This window comes from Xyrauchen texanus, chromosome 6, assembly GCF_025860055.1.
Source record: "Xyrauchen texanus isolate HMW12.3.18 chromosome 6, RBS_HiC_50CHRs, whole genome shotgun sequence".
Taxonomy (NCBI): domain Eukaryota; kingdom Metazoa; phylum Chordata; class Actinopteri; order Cypriniformes; family Catostomidae; genus Xyrauchen; species Xyrauchen texanus.
Window position 1 is genome coordinate 16,616,554 of NC_068281.1, and position 24,710 is coordinate 16,641,263.

At 38.0% G+C, this 24,710-nt stretch overlaps 1 protein-coding gene across 1 annotated transcript in view; it reads right to left on the bottom strand.

The window, feature by feature from the left end:
• Positions 1-24,710, bottom strand: part of lamc1 (laminin, gamma 1) — a 114,332-nt gene that overhangs the window by 15,712 nt on the left and 73,910 nt on the right. The window contains exons 3-13 of the mRNA XM_052128526.1: positions 22,320-22,450; positions 17,453-17,619; positions 15,197-15,385; positions 13,250-13,367; positions 12,969-13,067; positions 9,842-9,978; positions 9,541-9,663; positions 6,996-7,185; positions 6,780-6,892; positions 6,177-6,398; positions 165-353 (exon numbers count right to left, since the gene is read on the bottom strand). Of these exons, the coding sequence (XP_051984486.1) occupies positions 165-353; positions 6,177-6,398; positions 6,780-6,892; positions 6,996-7,185; positions 9,541-9,663; positions 9,842-9,978; positions 12,969-13,067; positions 13,250-13,367; positions 15,197-15,385; positions 17,453-17,619; positions 22,320-22,450 (1,678 nt within the window). The remainder of the gene's footprint in view (positions 1-164; positions 354-6,176; positions 6,399-6,779; positions 6,893-6,995; positions 7,186-9,540; positions 9,664-9,841; positions 9,979-12,968; positions 13,068-13,249; positions 13,368-15,196; positions 15,386-17,452; positions 17,620-22,319; positions 22,451-24,710) is intronic.

Consider the following 24,710-nt stretch of genomic DNA (forward strand, 5'->3'; position numbering starts at 1 on the left):
AAGTGAATGGTGACGGAGGCTAACACTCTGCCTTACATCTCCTTTAGTGTTCCTCAGAAGAAAGAAAGTCATACAGGTTTGAAACAGAATGAAGGTGATTATAAGTTGACAGAATTTTCATTTTTGGATGTACTATGCATTTACGAATAAAAGATTGATTGTACCTGTGGTGCCAGTTGGGCAGTTAGTACAGACCACCTCTTCAGTCTTGGGCACCACAGCGCATGTGGCACCTGCAGGGCAGGGACAGGATTTGCAGTCTGTAGGAGAGCCCACCGTTGAATCACCATAGAAGCTGTCCTTACACCTCTCACAGCTCATGCCAACAGTGTTGTGCTGGCAGTTACACATTCCTGCAAACAGACAACGAGGATATACCATATAATACCACACAGCACCACAAGATGGCAACATTATCCAAACTCAAAGCTAAAAGTAGCCCATAATCCCAATTTGTATAGGACTATGTTAGAAATAGCATTCTACCATTATGCTTTTACAATTGCTGCAGTATATTACATAGACCCATATGTCCAACTACATTTGTGCAGTATACAACAGATTACTAAAATGATTACTGTATCCGACAAAGCAACGTGATTTGTTTGACTTTCCATTTCAAGTGTGATGAATAAACCAGAACTAATATTAGCTCCAATTTATTACATTTCTTTAACTAGTTACTTGTTCTGACTGCCAATTGGTAGGATATTTTTACACAAAATTGGATTAACCATCCAAAATAACTGTATATTATGTATATTCAATGTGTAATAATAAGCATATATTATGTAAAATATTACATCATTTATATGAAAATATTACATGTACTCAATGTAATACATGTCTTCTGTAGGTTGAGTGCTTAATTTGTTCTCAGCAGTTACCATATAATAACAACCCATCCTCAATGTTGAGACATTTTAGAGCTAAACATGAGAACACATCTTCTTGAAGTGGACCAACAGCTACAAGCAACCAAGGTATAAGACTTCTGGTCAGTTATTTATTTGTTTGTCTGTTGCAGTCTTTATAATAAGGTATCTTAAATAGTGGAAGCTAAACTGTATAAATGTTTGTTTTAAAGGCTGTTATGTATTACTGCAGTTATATTTTAAATACTTTACTGTATTGCGGGGAACAGAAAACAAATGATTGATGGGGCCTAGGTCAACATGATTGTAAATTATTACCAGCCATTTTCAATTGTTGAAGATGCTGGCTTTAGGGAGTTTGTTGGAATTTTAGACCCAACTTAGAGTATTCCATCTCGCCAGTCATTAAAACAAAATGGTTGAGGATAAATACAAGGAGGCCAAAGAGAAGGCAAAGGAAGAGGTGAAAAAGGCCAAAGCTGTAAGCCTCACATCCAACATGTGGACAACTTTATATATGGATGCATATCTGGCAGTATAAATGAAAAGGTTAAGCTGTCCACAGTTTAACTTGGGGTGAGAACATTTTCAAATAGACAAACTTCCAAGAATATAGCTAAAGTGAATACAGCTTTGAAGCTGAGTGGAGTGGGGCATTCAGAACAAATTGTGATGTCCTGTAACTGATGACGCTGCCAATAGGGTAGCATGTGCCAGCATCCTGAAGCCCCGCCACACAAACGACATAGCACATGAACTAAACTTGGGGACAAACAACAGGACTTGAGGATATTTCCGAACTTTCGAATAAAGGCACAAAAGCTTGTGGCTCATTTCAAGTCCAGAACAGAATCAGAATAAGAATTAGCTTTATTGCAAAGTATGCTTACACATACAAGGAATTTGTCTTGATGATTGAAGCTTCCAGTGCACAAACAATACAACAAGAATTGAATAAAAATAAAAGTATATATTAGAAATACACAATAAGACAATATAATACATATACTGTGTATATATATATATATATATATATATATATATATATACATATATATATACATACATACATATATATATATATATATATATATATATATATATATACACATACATACATATATATATATACATATATATATATTCAGTATGTACAATATACAAATACAAATGTGTTATATACAGAAGCAAGGGAATGTATGGCAGAAGCGATATGGTATGTTGGATAAATATAAATAGACTAAGCTGTGATTTGCACATTAATTATTGCTCAATGGGGCAGTTTTAACTGTTCATGAGATGGATAGCCTGAGGGAAAAAACTGTTCCTGTGTCTGATGGTTCTGGTGCTCAGTGCTCTGTAGCGCCTGCCAGAAGACAACAGTTCAAAAAGGTAGTGGACTGGGTGAGTGGGGTCCAGAGTGATTTTTCCAGCCCTTTTCCTCACCCTAGAAGTGTACAGTTCTTGAAGGGGGGTAAATGTTGGGGTGTTCCTCCTTAAGTCCACAATCATCTCCACCGTTTTAAGCATGTTCAGCTCCAGGTTGTTTGGACTACTCCAGTGAGCCAGTCGTTCAACCTCCTTTCTGTATACAGACTCATTGTTATCTTGGATGAGTCCGATGACATTAGTGTCATCTGAAAACTTCAGGAGCTTGACAGAGCGGTCCTTGGTGGTGCAGTCATTTGTATACAGGGAGAAAAGTAGTGGGGAGAGCACACATCCCTGGGGGGAACCAGTGTTGATTGTACATGTGCTGGAAGGGAACTTCCTGTCTCACTAGCTGCTGCCTGTCTGTCAGAAAGCTGGTGATCCACTGACAGATAGACGTGGAAACAAAGTTAAACTAATTTAGTCAGGAGAATAGCTGGGATGATGGTGTTGAAAGCTGAACTGAATTCTACAAAAAGGATCCTTGCATATGTCCCTGGTCTGTACAGATGTTGCAGGATATGATGCAATCCCATGTTGACTGCATCATCCACAGACACGTTTGCTTAAGCAAATTGAAAGGGATCTAGAAAGGGTCCAGTGGTGTCCTTCAGGTGGGCCAACACCAGTCTCTCAAATTATGTCAAGACCACAGACGTCAGAGTGATGGTTCTGTAGTCATTAAGTCCTGTGATTTTGGGACAGGAATGATGATTGAGCGTTTGAAGCAGCATGGGAATTCACACTGCTCCAGTGATCTATTGAAAATCAGTGTGAAGATAGGGGCCAGCTGGTTAGCACAGGACTTGAGACATGTGGGTGACTCAAACACCATCTGGGCCCTTTGCTTTCTTTACCTTTTGTTTTTGGAAGACACGGCACACTTCCTCTTCACAGATCTTAAGTGCAGGTTGAGTAGCAGGAGGGGGGAGGAGGGGAGTTGCAGGAGGTGTTGATGTTTGTGTGAAGTAAAGGGTGTGGAGTGTGAGATTGGGCCTTTCAAATCTACAGTAGAACACATTCAGGTCGTCAGACAGTTTTTGGTCCACTACAGTGCTGGGGGTAGGAGTAGTTGTAGTTAGTGAGTTGTTTCCAGCCACTCCACACTGATGAAGGTCCGTTAGCTGAAAATGTTTTTAAGCTTATCAGAATAGCTACTTCTAGCCTCTCTTATTTCCTTATGCAGTGAGTTCCTGGCTTGATTGTACAAGATTTTATCCCCACCTCTGTAAACATCCTCTTTTGCCTGATGAAGCTGCCTGTGTTCTGCTGTAAACCACGGTTTGTTGTTGTTAAGTCCTAGTAGGAATGCACATATCCTCACATAAACTGATATATGATGTCACAGCATCTGTGAGCTTGTCCTGATTGGTGTCTGCAGCCTCAAAAACACTCCAATCAGTGCAGTCAAAGCAGGCTTGTAGTTCCAGCCCTGCTTTCAGTCTTTACTAAAGGTTTAGATGATTTTAGTTTCTGCCTGTAGGTTGGAAGATAAACCAGACAGTGATCGGAGATTCCTAAAGCTGCTCTAGGGACAGAGTCTCTCATTGTGCATGTAATGTGCTGTTTGTATTTGGGCAGTTCACATGTGAGGTTTGCTTTGTTAAAAACCCCTAGAATAATAATAACTAAATCTGGGTATAGTTGTTCCATGTCTGTGATTTGATCAGCCAGCTGATGCAGTGCTGCATTCACGCATGCGTGTGGAGGAATATAAACACTCACCAGAATAAACGAGGAAAACTCTTGTTTATTAACTTACAGTTAATAAAGAGCACTTCCAAATTAGGACAGCACATCTTCTTTAATTTTGTTACAACTGTACACAAACTTTCATTGATGTAAAAGCATGTTCCACTGCCTCTCGTTTTCCCTATATATCTCTGCAATACGATCTGCTCTAAACATCTGAAAGCCCGGCAAATGTAATGCGCTGTCTGGAATGGCTTCACTCAGCCAAGTTGCAGTGAAGCACCAGGCAGCAGAGTTTGGAAAGTCCTTGTTTGTACGGGTGAGATGATGTAGTTCATCCGTTTTATTAGGAAGAGAGCAGAGATTTGCAAAATGAATACTCAGCAGCGGTGTTTGAAAGCCGCTCTGACGAAGCTTGACCAGCGAGCCGGCCCGTTTTCCTCACCTGCATCTCTTAAACAACACAGCTGCACCTCTGACTAAAATGTCCAACAAAACGTCAGAATATTCAAAAACTGGGAAAAGAATGTCTGGTATATGCTGCCAAATGTTCAGCAGTTTGTCCCTGGTAAAACTGATCGGAAAAAGATTATTAAACACAGGACAAACAAACAAAACAACAAAAGAATTGGAGAGCTCCACACCGTGGATGACATCTGCTGCGCCATCTTGACCTCATCAATCATCTTGAAAATAGATGGGCAAGCCAAATCACAAATTAATTCAGGAGGTGGATACTAATCGGAACAGCAGGTATGCCATGTTAGAGCGCCTCTTTGCTCAGAGGGAGCCAGTAGGTGCTGCTTTGGTTACTCTGAAGACAAACCTCACACCTTTGACTTCATAAGAGAACAAGACAGTTAATGAATGTCTTGGAGTGGTGTACTGTGCCACTTCAATGAGGCTTCCATAGAACTGTCAGAGGAGGAGAGTGTCAGGGTCAAAGGTGATTTGTCTTATATGAATACTGAGGCATGCAATCACCTCAAAGAGCTCACAGGTTGACGATAAGAGGGCTTTGCAACAATCTCCTGAGGCTTCTCTCAGAGAGGATGTCTACATATGAGACTATGAGCGTTATGACCCTGGCAACTCTGCTTGATCCACGTTTTAAAACTGTAGGCTTTTCCAGCCAGACAAATGCACAGACTGCTGTGAGACGCCTCACAGCAGAATGTGCTACAATATTAAGAGCTGAAGCAGTCCAAAACACCCCATCCACATCCTCTCAAATCTCCTCATCACAACCAGAGACAGCAGGAGCCACAGGCAGCCATGCAACCCACTCAGGTACTGTTTGTGATATTGTGTATGTTTCATTACATTTGGCATGGATCATGCAAGTATTGCAGAGAAACTGAATTCCATTAAAAACTATTTTTTATTATTCTATCCTTTTCAGGATAAGGTCTGTGGGAACTCCTGAACAGTCATTTCGTAGAAACCAGAAGGATGAAAAATGCAACTGCAGATGCCACAGCTGAGGTTCAACAGTCCCTCATTGACCCACATATTCCATGCACAGAAGATCCCCATGCATTTCTGGGCTATTCAAAAGGCTGTCTATCCACATCTTCATCATCTTGCCCTGGAATTTTTATGCACTCCTGTTCATCAGTCCCATGAGAGAGAATATTCTCAATGGCACGTGAAGTAGTACATAAAAAAAGAGATAGACTTGGCCCCTGCGCTGTTGACCAAATCACGTTCCTTAATAAAAACCTTTAGTCTTCCATTTCCCACATAATAAAATGTTAACTCCCCAGTTCACAAGAACTTTTACCTGCCCAGTTCACAAGCACTTAAACAGACGATTGCACAATAATCTTAATTTATTTGATCATAGATATGCCTACATGAGTCTTGCCTCTGAACTCATGGGTTTAGGACTAAGGCAAAATCTTATGTGCCTTGCGCCTTTATGATTTAGAACTTTTTGCCAACCTTTTCAGTAAAAATAATAAATAGGTAAGATCTTAAATAATGATTTCCCTTAATTATATACATAATGTTGTTAATTATAAGTACATTTTATTACAATGTGTTTGTTTGAATCCAGAGTATATCACTTCCATTCAATGTAAATGAATAAAATCTTGAGTCTCCTGGGAGAAGATAATAAATCATATATAAACACTATGGCAATGCAATGGTAATAAGCCATTTGTGATGACAAACCTGTCACAGGGTCACAAGTGTCACTGTGTCCGTTGCAGTTGCAGGGTTCGCAGGTGCTAAACTGGCCCAGCTCAGGTTGACTCCTCCTGTATCCCAGATCACACTTCTCACAGTGCTGCCCCACATAGCCCTGAGGGCACACGCACTTCTCCACCCAACGTGCTGGAGTTCCAGGACCACGACGGGCAGTCATGAGGGACACGTTGTCCAAATAACCAGCATCTACAGCAGAAATAAATCCTTTATGTCTGAAGGACTGAGCTTACATACACTTGGCAGACACTTCTATACAAAGTGACTTACAGTGGATTCAAGCTATACTGTCCATTTATCAGTTTGTGCATTCCATGAAAAGCGTACCCATGACCTTGGCAATGGCAGCGCTTTGCTATCAGTTGAGGTTAAAATTACCTTGAGAGTCTCACAGCGAAGAACAAGGTCATTGCCTTCATTGCAATACATAACAAGAGTAGATATTCAATTCATATAAGTATAATTGGGCAGCTAAAGTATCGTTCAAATAGAGATCAAAATACCTCCATATTTTGTCTTCATGAAGAGCCTAAAAACAAGTGTTCTGCTAAAGTGAATCAGCACACATACTTCTCTCACTGTAGGTTCCACGAATCATGATGGAAGTCAGATTTTGCAGAAGTTTCTGGAAGTTGGCATGACTCAGGTTGGGTCTCCAAGGGTAGTCAGGGGTGTCATGGAGCCTGAATAATTATAATAATATTAAAATCAAGAAATTTAACCTAGCACTGAAAGTAACTGCACATCAGTGAAAGGCTACTATTCTTTTAACAAAAAGAAACTCACCTAAACACAAAGGTTTGCATGTCTTCTCCTGGATAGGAATTTCCTTGGGCAATAAGTGGCACAGCAACCCGGAGCCCTGCCCCCTCCAGCACAACATCCTCTGCTGACAGTCGGGCATCATGTCTCTGAATCCTGAAGTTCAGTGTGAGGTTCTGCCCATAGCTCAGCAACTGATTACCTAGAAATTTCTCTATTGAAACACAACGTCCCAGTTTGTTAGAAAAACATTCTTAGATACCACCCTGTTTACACATTTATTATGAAAATAATAAATATATTAATATATTATTAAATATAAAATAAAAATGAATATTAATATATTATTAGGGCTGTTGATTTAACGCATACATTTTTATATAATTAATCGCACTGAATTAATGCGCTAAAAAATTCAAACAATTAGTCATTCCCGGACCATATAATAAGGAAGATTCCAACCATCGGAACAATTCAAGCTTGCCTTGAACTACCACCTGTTTTCAACAGGAGGTAGTAAGCGAAACTCCAGCTGTGTAGACAACGCACAGCTTTACAGAGAACAAATGACATTCTTGCTTGCTTGACACCATCCACAGCACAAGATGAAAACGAGTTTTTGCATTCAAACACAGCTGGTTGGCGCCCAATTTCGAATATAATTAATATAAGAATAAAATAAGGATTCATCTATCTGACAGATTGATAAATTCAATACTAAAATGGATTGTTGTGGATTGTAAGCCAATGATAGGCTTGTGCTCAATGATATGGAAATAAACAATATTGCATTCTAAAGTCACTTTTAGTATTGTCTTATTAATGTTTTACTCGTCTGCCATAATAATGTAATGCATTTCAATTATCGGAATTATAAATTTTACAATATATATTCATAATCAATATTTTTGGACCCAATTTGGACATTTTTACTTAGGGGTGTGCTCACTGTTGTCGCCAGCGGTTTAGACATTAATGGCGGTGTGTTGAGTTGTTTTGAGGGGACAGAAAATGTACACTGTTATACAAGCTGTACACTCACTACTTTACATTGTAGCAAAGTGTCATTTCTTCAGTGCTATCACAAGAAAAGATGTAATCAAATATTTACAAAAATGTGAGGGGTGTATTCACTTTTGTGAGATACTGTGTGTGTGTGTGTGTGTGTGTGTGTGTGTGTGTGTGTGTGTGTGTGTGTGTGTGTATATATATATGCACGCACGCATGCATGCATGCATTTTGTTACACGTGCGCACACACAGGTGGCCAAAAGTTTGGAATTATGTACAGATTTATTGTATTTCACCAAAGTGGCATTCAACTGATCACAATGTATAGTCAGGACATCGATAATTAAAAAAATTACTATTACAATTTGAGAAAATTTTCAGAAATATTTAAACTATTTCAAAGAATTCTCATAAAAAAATTCTCCACGTGCAGCTATGACAGCTTTGCAGATCCTTGGCACTTGCCATTGATGTGGCTGTCTTGTCGGGCACTTCTTACAGTCTAGCTGATCGCACAAAAGCTCAATGGGTTTAAGATCCATAACACTCTTTTCCAATTATCTGTAGTCCAATGTCTGTGTTTCTTTGCCCACCCTAACCTTTTCTTTTTGTTTTTGTTTAAAAAAATAGAATTTTCTTTACAATTCTTCCCATAAGACCTGCACCCCTGAGTCTTCTCTTTACTGTTGTACATGAAACTAGTGTTGTGCAGGTAGAATTCAATGAAGCTGTCAACTGAGGACATGCAAGGCATCTATTTCTCAAACTAGAGACTCTGATGTACTTATCCTCTTGTTTAGTTGCACATCTGGCCTTCCACATCTCTTTCTGTCCTTATTAGAGCCAGTTGTCCTTTATCTTTGATGACTGTAGTGTACACCTTTGTATGAAATGTTCAGTTTTTTTTGGCAATTTCAAGCATTGTATAGCCTTCAATCCTCAAAACAATGAATTTCAAGCATTGTATAGCCTTCAATCCTCAAAACAATGATTGACTGATAAGTTTGTATAGAAAGCTGGGTTTGGTTTTGTTGCCATTTTTTACCTAATATTGACCTTAAGATATCCCAGTCTATTGCATACTGTGGCAACTCAAAAACAAACTTCATTTAACAAACCAAATGGGTTTCAACTGTAAAAACACACACACACACAAACAGTATATATATTAAATATAATGTTAAATGCAATATAAATATAAGTATCATTATACATATATTGTGAAAATCAGACACCACTAAGTTTCATGTCGGAGACGTCAATCCGAGCATCTCATCATGTGGCTTGTTCAGCGTGTTACCGCAGAGCGCGTGTGGAGGATTTGCGTTATTCTCCGCGGCATCCATGCACAACTCACCACGCGCCCCACCGAGAACCACATTATAGCGACCACGAGGAGGTTACCCCATGTGACTGGCAACCATTCAAACTCGCGACTCCAGGGGTGGTAGTTAGCGTCTTTACTCGCTGAGCTACCCAGGACCTCAAGTCCATTCATAAGATTGCTGAATCTTCAGCCATTTCAGAAAGAGAAAAACATGTTTGTTGTTGTAATATACCTGGAGCCATAAAGTAGATGGGGAAGTAGTCTTCTGAGATGAGCGAGACCTCTCGAAAGCTTGGAGACCACTGCACAGGCAAGCTGGAGCCTTCTCTCTGCTGCCCCTTCCAGCCTTCATCGTCTATATAATATGAAATAACTCATGTTGACTCGTTACTGGTTGGAGCAGCTGTATAACATTAGCAGCAATTTCTCAATAACCACATTGCCCAAGTTATTAAACTCATGACAAGTATAAACAAGGCTTTTTCTGCCAGGTGTTGATACGTTTGTGTGTGCACTAATGGATGGACACTGACCTCTGTCAAAGGTGGAGGTGATGGGGTGTATGCTGTAGCCATCGGCACTGTCACACACAGTGGAATGCTGGAAACAGAAGCATGGTGTACATCCCTGAGGATTCTGAGGGTCCAGATTAAAGTAGCCCAGTTTACACCTGAGAGGAAACACACATATATTAGGGATAGGACCACTATTAGTGGAGGTCAACTAGTTGGCTGTTGAAGAATTTGTCTTTAGTGTGTTTTAGCTTTAATTTATGTGGTTAAAGTTGATATTAAGATATTTTAATTATTATCATAATTTCTTGCAATCGTGCAGTTGTGGATCTCTTGCTTGTGAGAAATTGCTAAATTATTTGTTGAATATCTTTTAAAATACCTAATGAAGGGCTACGCTTAGCATCTCAATATCTGACAATTAAATATTGCTGTTTTGCCAGGCGATTTATTTAACATAAAATTTTTTGTAATTGTATGTGGATCCCACGCCAAAGCCATCAAGTCTTGGAATGGATAATCAGTTAACACCAGTGAGATCATCATTAGGTGTTTAAACCACAAAACCAAGTTACATATCAATCAAGAACTGTAGTTTCAGCCACTCTCCTTTCATCCATTTTAAACCTCTCTGTCTTTTCACTTCAGTCCATCTCTCACAGTCTGTGTATCTCTCTTGAGGATATACTGCAGGGATAATCCAGTCCATGTGTGGCCAAGCTGGGTGAATGAAAGGAATGTCACAGCTGACATGTGAGTGAAAGTGTGAGAGCGTGTGTATGTGTGACCGAGAAACAGAGAGGGGGGTGAGAGAACAGATTTTGTGAAAAGTGCTCAGTAAAGGCAGGCAGGAAACCTGGGATTATGCAAAATCACAATGGAAAAGCTAAAGGCTTGGGATGAATGCATTTAAGACAATTCATGAAAAATGTGGAGTTGGCCTGTCATAGTCTAGGAATGTGAAAAGACAAGTTCTTGCCTTCAAAACAGCGTGCAATGGAAAGGATCAGAATGCATTTTTAAACAAAGATTTTTAGAAGAATATCTCAGCTCTGTAGGTCCATACAATGGTAAGTGAATGGTGACCAAAACTTTGAAGCTTCAAATCGGTTTTGGGTGAGAACGGACCACAATATAACTCCTTTTTCACTAGAAATTTTGACATCTGCAGTTTCCTTGGCGAACATGATTTGAATCTTGATTTCACTTCCTGGCACAATCTAGTACTCTGTGCAAGCATCAAGCACTAGAAAGTAGAGTCAACCTTGAAATCATGACCGTGCCTAGAAATTGCATTGGCAAGATGTACAGTTAAAAAGAAGTTACATTTTGGTCTGTTCTCACTCAAAAACAATTTAATCGCTTCAGAAGACATGGATTAAATCACGGAGTGATTTTTTATGAGCTGACTTTGTGTGCTTTTTGGAGCTTCAAAGCTTTAGTTAACACTCACTTGCATTGTATGGACCTCCAGAGCAGAGATATTTTTCCGAAAAATCTTAGTTTGTGTTCTGAAGAAAAATGAATGTCATACATATCTGGGATGGCATGAATAAATTATGAGAGAATTAAAACCTTTTGGATTCCTTTAAAAACACAAAAATTGTAGCAGGACATTTAAAAAAAACAGCAAAATATACAACTCAAGTGTTGGGCGACTAGTTGCTCATCATGACCCGTTCCTGCATAGACAATGAGTAGTCAGCGCCAATAGGCAAAAGACAGGGTAGTCAAACATTTATGGTGACTGCAAGTCTGGAGGCCCTACATGGTCTGACTGAGGGCTGTCAGCAGGGAAACCTTTGCCATCCCTGATCTATTTTCTCTTCCATCTGACATTGAGAGACCCAGGCTCCTAATTTTCTCAGACACACATACACTCCCTCACTCCCTCTGTCTGTCAGACAAACTCCCATATACTGAAGGGACTTTCCATAAGGAAAAGCGTGCAAACGTCAGATGCTTATTATAAACAGCTGTTTGATGAGACATCCTTTTAACAGAACAGAAGCTGAATGCTTATGGGGCTTTTGGCGTTGTGTTGATGTCAATGTTAATTCTGGTAAAACAAATGTTGATGACTAATTTGAGAACTATAAATGCAATGTATTTATACCCAGGGCCAGACATTTTTTCCACACGTGCCAATGGTGGGTGAGTAAAGACCATAAATATTACCTACAACTCATGAAACTATTATTATTATTAACTATCATTAAATATCGAGAATAAAGTCGTTGTGTTTCGAGAAAAAACTCGTTAAGTTTAATCTCACATTATAATGACTTTATTCTCGATATTTAATGAGTTTATTCTCAAGATTGTATTTCGACTTTTTTCTCGAAATTTAACGAGTTTAATCTCGATTATAATGACTTTATTCTCGATATTTAATGCGTTTATTCTCAAGATTGTATTTCGACATTTTTCTCGAAATTTAACGAGTTTAATCTCGCATTATAATGACTTTAATCTCGAGATGGTTTTATTTTTTTATTATTGCTTGGCCCTAATCCTCTTCCGTAATTTTGCATACTTTTTTTAAATAAATTTTTTTTTCTTATGAAGATGGGGTTAAGCTGATTCTTCTTGTATTTTAGTGACAAACAGCACAAGTCATTGTGTCACTGGATTGGTCCCAAAATTGCACACAATAAGACATCGATTTTGTTCCAAATATATTTTCGTTTTGTTGGCTTACGAGAGGAATATTCCACATACTGTATGTATCACCAAATTGACTTCTGGAGAAAAGTCCTTTAGGCATCCTAGATAAACTTCTGAAGGTAAATTTTTCACTGAGTCGTGAAGTTGCGACAATGTTTTCAAACAAATGTTCTTATTGACAGTTTGTATGTCTTTGATTACAATTACTTGCATTACTTACAGTACATCAGCAAGGGTCAACATTAAACAGTGTACTTCCTTATAAAGTTACCATACAACTGGTTTGATTTAATCAACAAAGGCAATCATTTTCTCACATTTGGCACTTGGTGGGTGATATTTTTGGTCCACGATTATACTGTTGTCCTTGTTAATAAGGCAAGTATGAACAACACTAACAGACCAGAAGCATTTTAATAGCCACTGTGTGTGTATATTTGTGAACATGTGCATGGATGTTTTGAAAAGCAATGAATCTGACCTGTCACAGTTGAAGCCATCTACATTGTCCTTGCACTGACAGCGTCCTGTCTGTACATCACACTCCTGTATGCTTCCGGCAGTGTTACAAGAGCATGGCCTGAAGGGAGAAACAGGGAGAGAGGGAAAAATAATTAACTTGAAAAGCTCTGAAAACTTTTAAGTCAGTGACTAACAGGACTGCAAATCTAATATAACCTTCTAGAAAATAAAAATGTTTTATCCTTAAAGTTTTAGTTTTGGGGATTTAAGTCACACCAGTGGAGGTTTAAAGCACACTACCTGCAGCCTGCCTCAGTCAGTGTGTGGTGTCCTGACTGGCATCTGTCGCATTTATCACCCATCACTCCTGGTTTACAGCTACATCGGCCAGTGCTGTCACACTGGGTACTGAGAGAACCTGTAGTACCAAATAAAACAATCGGTTACAAGACCTGCACAGAAAACACAGCATGAAGGCCAAATTATACATAGATGTTCAGTCCAGGATATTTAAACAGATGTTAAACAAAACAATCCTTGCAGCATAGGTTGTTTATTTGGCTGATAAACACTTATATATATATATATATATATATATAAAAAAAAAATGGGTGGTGGGAGCTGCTGATATTGTCGGAGAACATAAACATAAAAAACACACAATAAAAAGGCAATGCACTCTGCTCAACTCTAATAGAACCAGTACATTTATACATATAGTTTATATAGGAAGTTACATCAGATGGACCCACTTTATATAAATATTTATTTTACTACTATGTACTTAAACATTTCATACAATATACTTATATACAATTTGTGTTTGCATTGTATTTACACTTATAGTACCTGCAAGTAATTACATCTGTAAAAACACTGCTAACCTTACAACTAAACCGAACCCAAACTCTCCTAAACATACCTATACCCTCAACCTCAGAAGCAGCCAATGTGAATCTTGTGAGAATTTTGCAGAAAAACATGTAGTTACACATTAAGTGCACTGTATTGTATGCATTTTAATGTTATTACATAGTATTTAAATACACCTAAAATAAAGTGGGACCCATCAGATGCAAATGTATAAAAATAATTATTTTGCTGTTTGAGAATAAATGTAGGCTTCCTATAAACTGATTTTTTCTGACGAAACAAAATGTGACTGAACTAGCCAACTGGACAATTAATTTAGTTTATATTTATATAAACAAAATTAACTATATTTATATAGCACAGTTAATACAACTAAGTCACCCAATGTGCTTCACAATTTAAATACATAAAAAAAATAAAAAAGACACCAAACACATTAACTAGTACTGCAAAACACTCACTAAAAGTACACTCACAACACATCAAGGCATCTATTCTATCTCCATCTTCATTGCTAAGGCCAATGTAAAAAGATGAGATTTTAAACACAACTCAAAACTCTCAACTGAAGGAGACAGACAAATTTGCTGAGGACATTAATTTGACATGTTTTGGTGTTGTACAAAACAACGTGAATGTCCAGAGTGCATTTTCATTCAAATATGCAATTTTTCATAAAACATTATGCTCTGTGAATTTGATAACACTTTTCAATAAGGTTCAATTTGTTAACATTAGTTAATATAATAGGTATCATGAACTAACAATGAACAAAATATTTTCGTTAAAGTTGGTTTAGTAAAATTGTTCATTATTACATTTACATTTATGCATTTAGCAGAATTTTTTTCAAAGCAACTTACAGTGCACTTATTACAGGGACAATCCCCCTGGAGCAGCCTGGAGTTAAGTGCCTTGCTCAAGGGCACAATGGTGGTGGCTGTGGGGATCGAACCAGCGACCTTCTGATTAATAGTTATGTGCTTTAGCCCACTATGCCGCCACCACCTCTTATTAGAACATATTAGTTCATAGTGCATTAACTGTCAACGTATTCAACTTTGAATTAAAACATTTTATAAGAATATGTTGAAATTAAGATTAATAAATGCTGTATGTAAAAAATACTTGCTAATTTTTAGTTCATGTTAACTAATGTATCTAACTAATGTTAACAAATGGAACTTTATTGTAAAGTGCTACCTTGAAGAGTTTAGCCTATTTTTATCTGTGTTTTTCAGCAGCGATGGCATTGTTGTGATGCTTTTGTTTAGAATATGCCAAATGTGCAAAATCCATTGTGTGAGGAGTATTTTGTTACAATGTATATGTCTGTATCTTATATCTTGGGACTGCGGCGTGGTTGTTACTCACCCACTGGGTTGCAGCTGCAATGGAGACAGCGCTGGCCAGAAGTGTCTCTGTAGTAGTTGTCCAGGCATCGCTCACAGTTCGGCCCATCTGTGTTGTCGGCACAGTTGTGGCAGTGACCTCCATGACCAGTGGCGCGATACAGCTCGGGGTCGAAGTAACACTCGGCGCTCTTGCCGTTACAATTACAGGCTGAAACAGAGACACACATTTCAGTTAGAACTTCAATGTATGTAAAATGCCACCATGGAGTGGTGGTGGCGTAGTGGCTAAAGTACAGGGATGTTAATCAGAAGGTCACAGGTTCTAACCCCACGGCCACCACAAAGGCAAGGCACTTAACTCCAGGTTGTTCCAGGGGGATTGTCCCTGTAATAATTGCACTGTAAGTCGCTTTGGATAAAAGTGTCTGCCAAATGCGTAAATGCAAATGTCAATGTAAGAATGCATTGTAAACACTAGTGTGTTGGCTCCCTTAATGTCTGTCTCTTATGAAGGCATTCCAATTTGCACGCAAGATAAATTATTCTAAAGTCTTGAATGATAACAGACAAACTGATATGCCGAAAAATAATCGATTTAAGTTGAATTACGCATATGGGGTTTGGTTGTCATTTGGGATTGCAAAGTAAGACCTCTGTTGGAACACTATGAGGATACATTATTGTGAGAGAGAAATGGAAAGGAGACACAGTGGAAATAAGAGGATGGATGAGCAGGAGCTGTGTGGGTGTGAGAACACTGGGGCTCAGGCTGCTCTACATCAGATGTGCACATTAGTCATGCATTTCCAGGAAGTGCCTGCTTGCATGCCTGTCCAGAGGGGGGATGGAGGACAGCACAAGCTGCCTTTCACTCTTTATGATCTTAGTTTAGGTTAGTAGAGGTTAGGCTGTAGGAAAACACTAGCCCTTGATGGACATAAAGAGACTCTCATCATTTACTCACCATGATGCCATCCCAGATGTGTATGACTTATTTTCTTCTGCAGAACACAAATACATTTTTTAGAAGAATATCTCAGCTCTGTTGGTGACCAGAACTTGAAATCTTAAAAAAAAAAATCACAAAGGCAAAAAAAAAAAAAAAAAGGTAATCCATAAGACTCCAGTGGTTTCATCCATATCATCTGAAGTGCTATGATATGTGTGGGTGAGACACAGATCAATATTCAAGTTGTTTGTATAAATTTAAATCTACACCTTTGACCAGCCCTGACCAGTTGGTGGCGATATGCATGAAGAATGTGAATTGACCTTTAAAGGTGAAAGTGGAATTGGTAAAAAAGGAATTAAGTATTGATCTGTTTCTCACCCACACCTATCATAACTCTTCAGAAGACATGGATGTATCCACTAGAGTCTTGTGGATTACTTAGATTTACATTTATGCATTTGGCAGATGCTTTTATCCAAAGCGACTTACAGAGCCCTTATTACAGGGCCAATCCCCCCGGAGCAACCTGGAGTTAAGTGCCTTGCTCAAGGACACAATGGTGGTGGCTGTGGGGATCGAACCAGCAACTTTCTGATTACCAGATTACCAGTTATGTGCTTTAGACCACTACACCACCACCACTCCTACTTTTATGCTGATTTATGTAGTTTTTGGAGATTCAAAGTTCTGAACACCATACAGAGATGAAATATTCTTCTAAAAATCTTAATTTGTGTTCTGCTGAAGAAAGAAAGTCAAACACATCTGAGATGGCATCAGGGTGAGTAAATTATTAAATAATGTTTGGGTGAACTATCCCTTTAAATAATAGCTCACCTCTATATTCATTACAAACCAGTATGCTGTTACTGTATGATTTTCCATGGAACCCAAAATGAGCATTGTCAAAGAATCATATTGCAGCTTTTGCTATACAACATCATTTCTTAGTAACAACTTCTGTCTAGCTTCAACAAGAAAATCCACCAAAAAGCACAAAAGAAATTTGTCCATATGACTTGTGTGCAATTTCACATCCAACATATTTGAAAATGGATGCGATTGTCCGCTAGAAGCTAGCTTCAGTGGAGATAAAGATTATTAGTGAATAACCGTGTAATTGTATGGCTTTAGAAGAATTACAGTGCACAAGACAAATGGACTACATTTATTTTGCCTTTTTGGTGAGATTCTGCACCTTCCTACACATTACACGCAATTCCTGAGAGGACAATCAAAGAGGAAATCCACTGGAATAGAAGTTAGTCTTGTAGAGTTTTAGTCTGCTCTGTGATTAAGAGAGACATGGAAGACGAAACTTACGCAGGCATTCATTGGGGTTGTCAGCCGTGGCTCTCCTCCAGGGACGGTCATTGTAGAAGGGCTTGCAAACACTGCAGTCTGCTCCCTCTGTTTCGTGTTTGCAGTTACACACTAGTTTGCTGTACTCATTCTTCATGCATTCACTGGCATGGCCATTACACTTGCACCTGGGTGGGGAGGGTAAAAGTAACAGATTGGTCAGGTGCAAAAGGCCAATACACAATGATAGGGCACACTTACTCCATGTATGTACACATCCTGTCGCTGTTGTGTAGAACACAAGCCAAGCAAGCACAAACGTTCTGCAAAGATGTTCAAACACAGAGCTCTGACAGTGTTTGTTGAGCCTATCACTGAAACGTCACCATGCCTTTGTTGTCAGATTGAGTGGATGATGTATTTATCTTTATTCTGCCTGTCCTTTGAAACTGTTTGCGAGAGTGACTACAGTATGCAGTGGTTCCAAAACGAATAACCAAGTTACATTAATGCAATTTTTCTAGGACTTTTAAACTCGAGTAAATGTTGCATATTATAGCATTTACGAAAACAATTGTCTATTTTGATTTATGTTTTTTTTCTAATGTCTAATGTAAAGAATAAAAGGAATAGTTCCAAAAAAACATCACTCTGTGATCATTTCCTCACTCTCATGTTGCTACATACCCATTTACTTATTTCAGTGGAAATATTTTTCAAATTGTCAGCATAAAGGAACCACTACTTATAAAAGAACCAAATAATAACAATAAAAAGCATCACAAAAGCAGTCAAACTCTTTCAAAGAATTACGAAAGCACTGTGTGCAGACCAAAATATAAGTCAGTATTTAAAGGTGAAGCAAGTAATTTTAATCCTATAAACTTATTGTCAAATTCCACAAGTATCTCTTCACGGTCTGCTAGCTGTCTGTTCTGTGTGTGACTGAAAAAAAAATCTGGTGTTTGTACACAGCCCTGGCTCTGTAAATGGGAAAATAAACAAAGTAGATCGGACCGATCCAGACAACCCTATTGCGCATGCATGAATTTGGGGGGGCGGAGATTCTGAAGGAGCACTGATGGGAGAGGTGTGTTTGTTTGGCTGCTGAGTTAAAAAAAATCACTTAAAATCAACCTTTAATTAAAACCTTCCCCTCCTCAGTAGTTCTGAAATCTCATTCGCTATTCCAAATATGTGACAACCAATGGCATACAATGTCTGACTTCACACAGAATATCTGAATACACACAAATGTGAATGAGATTAGAGAATAGCTACAGTGGGGAGAAACATTATCAGTGAATAATGATTCAAATTTCAGTCTGTTTTACACACAAAGCATCAGAACACATGTAATCTAGTGTACTAGTTCTTTAAACTACTCATTTGGTACTTTATTGGTGCTTTTTGGAACTTGACAGGCCATAGCCTCTGTAAGATTGCTTTTTTCTGTTCTACAGATGAAAGAAAGTCATAGACTTGGAACAACATGAGTGTGACTAAATGATGATTAACTTATTTTATTTTGGGGTCAGTTATTCTTTTAAGCGCTCATAAAAGGGATAAGAGGCCAAGAGAACAGGAGCAAAAGCACTGCTGTGAGTCAGGTAAACGCTTGCCAGATTACCAAAAACAATTTAACATCTATTCAGTACCCATTGAAATCAGAGCCTGGGCCAATGTTTGGGCACAAAACCTCAGTTGTACTAATTCCTCAAAGCTGGCTGAGCACACAGCAGCAAGCATATTCTCCCGCATAGACACTGTGATAGAGGCCTCTAAGAACAAGAGAGGACTTGTACAGCTGAAGCCATCTCTTGCATACTGTATCAGGTGTTTCTTGGCAAAGTCTCATGGAAAAGGTGACGTGACAAATAATATCTTGGTGATGGATGTGCTCTCATCGGATGTACATATTTCCTGATACTAAAATATATGTTTACCAGAGATGCATTAAAACTCCCAGTAGGCTTTCTGGCGCTAGCCACAGTTAACATCTATGGGTCTAGGTGTGTTCATACAGCAATCAAAAAGCCCATTTCTCATTAGTCAGTCATAGTCAGTTTTCTTTGCAGCCTGAAGGGCTCCATAAATAATCTTCAATTTGTTGGCAGATGACTTGTTGAAAAAGGTGCGAATAGGTCAATTGTTTTCAATTAAAAATCTCAACTGGAACGAACATGCACATAGAATTTTTGTCTTATTGTGAAAATCCTTTAAAGGATTAGTTCACCAAAAAATTACATTCTCACTTCGTTTACTCACCCTTATGCCATCCCAAATATAAATGACTTTTTTTCTTCTGCTGAACACAAACAAATAGATTTTTAAGAATATCTCAGGTTTGTAGGTCCATACAACGCAAGTGAATGGTGACCAAAATTTTGAAGCTCCAAAAGCACATTAAAGTCAGCATAAGAGTAATCCATCCATACAAATACAGTTAAAAAAAACATATATTCAGAAATGATATGATAAGTGTATATGAGAAACAATATTTAAGTCCTTTTTTACTATCAATCTGCACTTTCATATTCTGCTTCTTTTGTTTTTGGTGATTCGGATTCTTTGTGCATATCGCCATCTACTGGACAGGGAGGATAATTTATAGTAAAAAGGACTTAAATATTGATTCGTTTCTCATCCACACCTATCTTATCGCTTCTGAATATATACATTTTACCACTTGAGTCTTATGGATGAATTTATGTTGCCTTTCTGTGCTTTTTTGAGCTTCAAAACGTTGGTACTCATTCACTTATTGTGAGGACCTACAGAGCTGAGAAATTCTTCTAAAAATCTTTGTTTGTCAATCAGCAGGAGAAGGAAAGTCATACACATCTGGAATGGCATGAGGGTGAGGGTGAGTAAATGATGAGAAACATTTTGGGTGAACTATTTCTTTAACTAGTAGGGCTGCACGATAAAAATAAATCAAGATTACAATTACGGATTTAGCGTTTAATATAGTGAAAAGTGTTGATTAAAGCATTCCATTTAGGTCTACACCTGTTGTGTCAAAGGTCGATAGCTATGTTAATTATAATAGGATGGGCGCATTTAGCTTTGACGTTGCATCGCATTGTCTATAATTCGTTTTTCACACTACCAAAAGGCTAATGTCTTGATTTACTGATATATAAAACAGCAATAAATTAATTCAGAAACTCATTTCTAAGCTTGATTTGGATGTGTAGTCAAAATAAAAAACATGGCATACACAAAATAAGCATTTTAAATGTAAATTGTAGGCCTATTAATCAAAATTAATAAATCGTGATCACAATATCAAGAGAAACAATCAACAATAATGGATAGTTATCACAATTTCAGATGTGTAGCCAACATTAAGAATATGGCATGCAGTTGTCCTACACAAAATACGTATTTTGTCAATTGTATTAATGAAAATTAATAAATTGCGATAAAAAAATGAAGGGAAATAATCAACAATAATAGTTTTGCTGCAATCGTGTAACTCAATTATGCCTGTCAGTCAATGCAGATGTGTCTGCAGGACAGGAGCTGTGATGCCCGTGAGGCAGCAGGTGTAAATTATTCCCTTGGCCTCAGCCTCACTGCCTCATTCCCTACCCTCTGCAGACGTCCTGGCTCTCTGCCTGCCCCATTCCAGTTCCTCTGCACTCTGTAATCCAGCACTGCCAGGCAGGAATGCGGGGAATGTTGACTGTGTAATGGAAATCTGCTCCATATTTCCAACTGTTTAAAATGACATGCAATGGAGGCACCAGGAGATGCTTCACACTTGTTTGACACTGCTCTGATCCATCATACTGGCTTCATTTAGCATGTCCTTTCTCTCTACAGCTCAATGCATATATGACTGACTCCAACGACAGGAAAAAATATAAAAACATACAGGTAGTAAAGAGCAGGGAAGATTTTCAGTGATGTATCTTGGCCTGGCAGGTTGGAGAATTAAGAGTTCATTGGTAAATGTATATAATGATGTGAACACATGAAAGGAAACATTGTTAATTAGCTATTTCATATTTAACAGAAGTGAAAACATTCACAGTACAATGGGCTTTTTTTTCCTGTGCATTGGTTGGTTTAAATTTTTTTGGTCACACCAAAACAAATGTTATTTTTATTTTTTTGTAAGTTTTGAAAGCATATTTACCATGGCAGCATCAACTACACTTTAATGTTCCTATTTGGCATTAAAGAATAGTAAAGAAAACTCTGTCATCTTACTGTATATGCCATGCCAGATGTATGACTTTCTTTTTTTTACTGAACACAAGCAAAGTTTTTAGAAGAATATCTCAGCTCTGCAGGTATGCAAGTGAATGGTGACCAAAACTTTGAAGCTCCAAAAAGCACATGAAGGCAGCATAACATTTTGGTCACCATTCACTTACTTGGATATTCTTCTAAAAATCTTTCTGCAGAAGAAAAAAAGCCATACACATCTGGGATGGCATGAAGGTGAGTAAATGATGAGAGAATTAACATTTTTGGGTTACTATTCCTGTAAAATCATGTATTGTAACGGATTGCATTTAGCTTTTGTTTACAATATGTTTTCAGAGACTAACAAAAATAAATAATTTGGCATGAATAATTTTGGTGAAAAACAAAATGGTTACAAATTTTTTGTTATGTTTCACTTTGTTTTATCGCTTTAAACTGGCCATGCAATTCAGAGAATACTAAAACAAGCCTATATCTCACAGTCAACTGGCCTGAATTGGTCTCACAAAAAAATGTACAAATATATTGACATATTTATGGTGGAGATTGAACCAAATAAATTCTATAATGATAACATTTCGCAAGGGGAGTTGGAAGATGACCTCCTCACAAAAACACAGATTTACCGATGTTCAGAAACAAACAAACAACAAAAAATACAGCTTACCTTCCTCCCACTGCAAAGTCTGAGATAGCGTAGTAGTAGGACTTGAGAACTTTGGGATCATTGAAAACTTCATCTCCGAATGTGTTTAATCTGTTCAGGGTCACTTTAATATCTGTGGCAGTCACCCAATCCTGAGCACAGAAAAAAAATAAATAACACAAGAGCAGTTGTTACAAATGATTCACTATTATAAAGAGGCATAGGACATTAAAATTAAAGAAAGTAGATTATGGGATTCAAACTACAGAAAGAACATTAAAAAGTATTTTTTAGAATGTTTATTGGAGAAACATAAAGGTAACATTTTGCCGTAAAGGATTCCCATCTGTTCTGTGTGCAGATGTTTAAAGAAAATAAATTCTCTGGTCTCTAATCCAAACCAAACCTGCTGTAGGCAGCATAATGTGGAGAGGAAACATGCATGTCTGCAGATGGTTTCATGTGAAGAGAAAAACACAAGTCTGAAGTTTAAACAGTAACTGCCATTTAGAGTCCTTAGAAACATGATGGCACACATTATTTGCTGTTGAACTTTACCTGCTTGCGGTCACATGCTGGGAGTGCCAGTGGGAAACCACTGGGGGCCACAGAAACCACCAAAACATGACCGTTCTAAAATTATTTCCTCCAGCTTCTCTGTAAACTGTGAGTGGTTACTTTACAAGCAGGGCTCACAGAACAACATGGGAGGATAACTTGGACAAATATAAGTCAATTAAAGTAGTGGTGAACATCTTCAGTTGGCTAAACCCCCGCTGGCACCTATGAGGACAAAGTTCTTAAGTCATCCCGACAACTTCTCCATAGCTGACAGTTGTAATTCAGAGCATGTTCCTTTTTTCTTGAGGGCACCGAAGATCGCCTGCTTACATGTGAAGTGACTGAGACATATAAACTACCAGTCACGGTTCGTTTTGTTGTTACATGCCATTGTGCTACTACAATAATCGACCGGTGTGCTGCAGTCGCGTTTGAGCTCATAATGTTAAAGTGCTCACCTGTTTCATTCTACCGCTCTCTCCTCAAAAGTTCCCTGTAACTTTTAACTGTCTTGTCTAATGATAAAAACGCAAATATCAATAAAACTAATATTATATACCATCAGCAAATATGAGCACATCTAATTTAAACGTATGTAATAAACTAAACTCACATAACTTCAGCATCGAGCATCCTGTGGAGTGCTCATTTATTTACCTCTAAAGCACATATTCTAACAGCCTCTCATCAACTGTTCAATGTAACTTTTCTAATAATAAAAGGCAAAAATCAATAAAAATTGGATTATATATACCATTTGCAAATAGAAATATATCTAGTTTAAACAGATGTCATTCACGAACATCCAACGTTTTCTTCCCATCGAGCACTCATCTAATATCTTACGCAGCAGTGCGTATTCTATCAGCCAGAATCAAAAACTTCAGAATCAGGACCAAAAGTTCCTCTGGTTCAGAAATCATGACTACAATCCAAGCAGGCGATCCAGGCCGTTTAAACTGTCAGGAGATTGCTGGATCCGCACAAGCGTGAGTGCAATTTCAAGGCTGCGTTCGAACCCAGGAAAATGCTGCCTCCGGGGGTTGAATATGGAGGTAGGATGAAAATAAGGTGCTTTTCAAACTGTTCGGAGACAAGTTTCCTTAACTGAGAGCTGTTTTGAATTTATTGAACTCTTAAGCCATTAACTGATTAGGCAGCAAAGTAGCAAGTCAGCTGTCTATGTTTTCACATGCAGCCCAAGGTAAAAGTGCTTTTCATGTGCTATAAGTAAATGTCTTATTCAATATGCACTGTATGTACAATTGGTTTGATTCTGTATTTTTTGAGAAAAAACAACTGCTAATGTGGACATGCTATCCATGTTTGCTGGACTACTGTGTGTACTATTATTTCCTTCTTCCAAATACTGTATATTAACAATTTAATGTGCAAATAAATGACAAAAATTTGATGACTAAACAGAAATCTGAAGAAACTGCTATCTACAATTTAAAGTACATTATTTTTTAGTTTTGTGTTAAATTGAGAAAATATAATGCTAAATAAGAGTTTAGACACACTTTCACTGTATGGAAAAAGAACGAGCAGGACTGTGATCCATTAAGCAACATGATGACAGAATTGTTATAAATGGGTGAACTATCCCTTTCAGAAATGCGATATCTAACTGCAAGCACTGCTTGGAAAGTAACAGCTAATTTTCAACTAACGATACTAAAGCTGCGTACACACTGCCAGCGACATTGCACGAGACAGCAACACAATCCCATTAATTTTCAATGAGAGCTGGCGACTTCCAGCGACACGAGCTGTCACACTTTCCAACATATCCTTTTGTGTTCCGAAAATGAAAAAGTCAGGTGAGTAAATGATGAAAGAATAAAAATT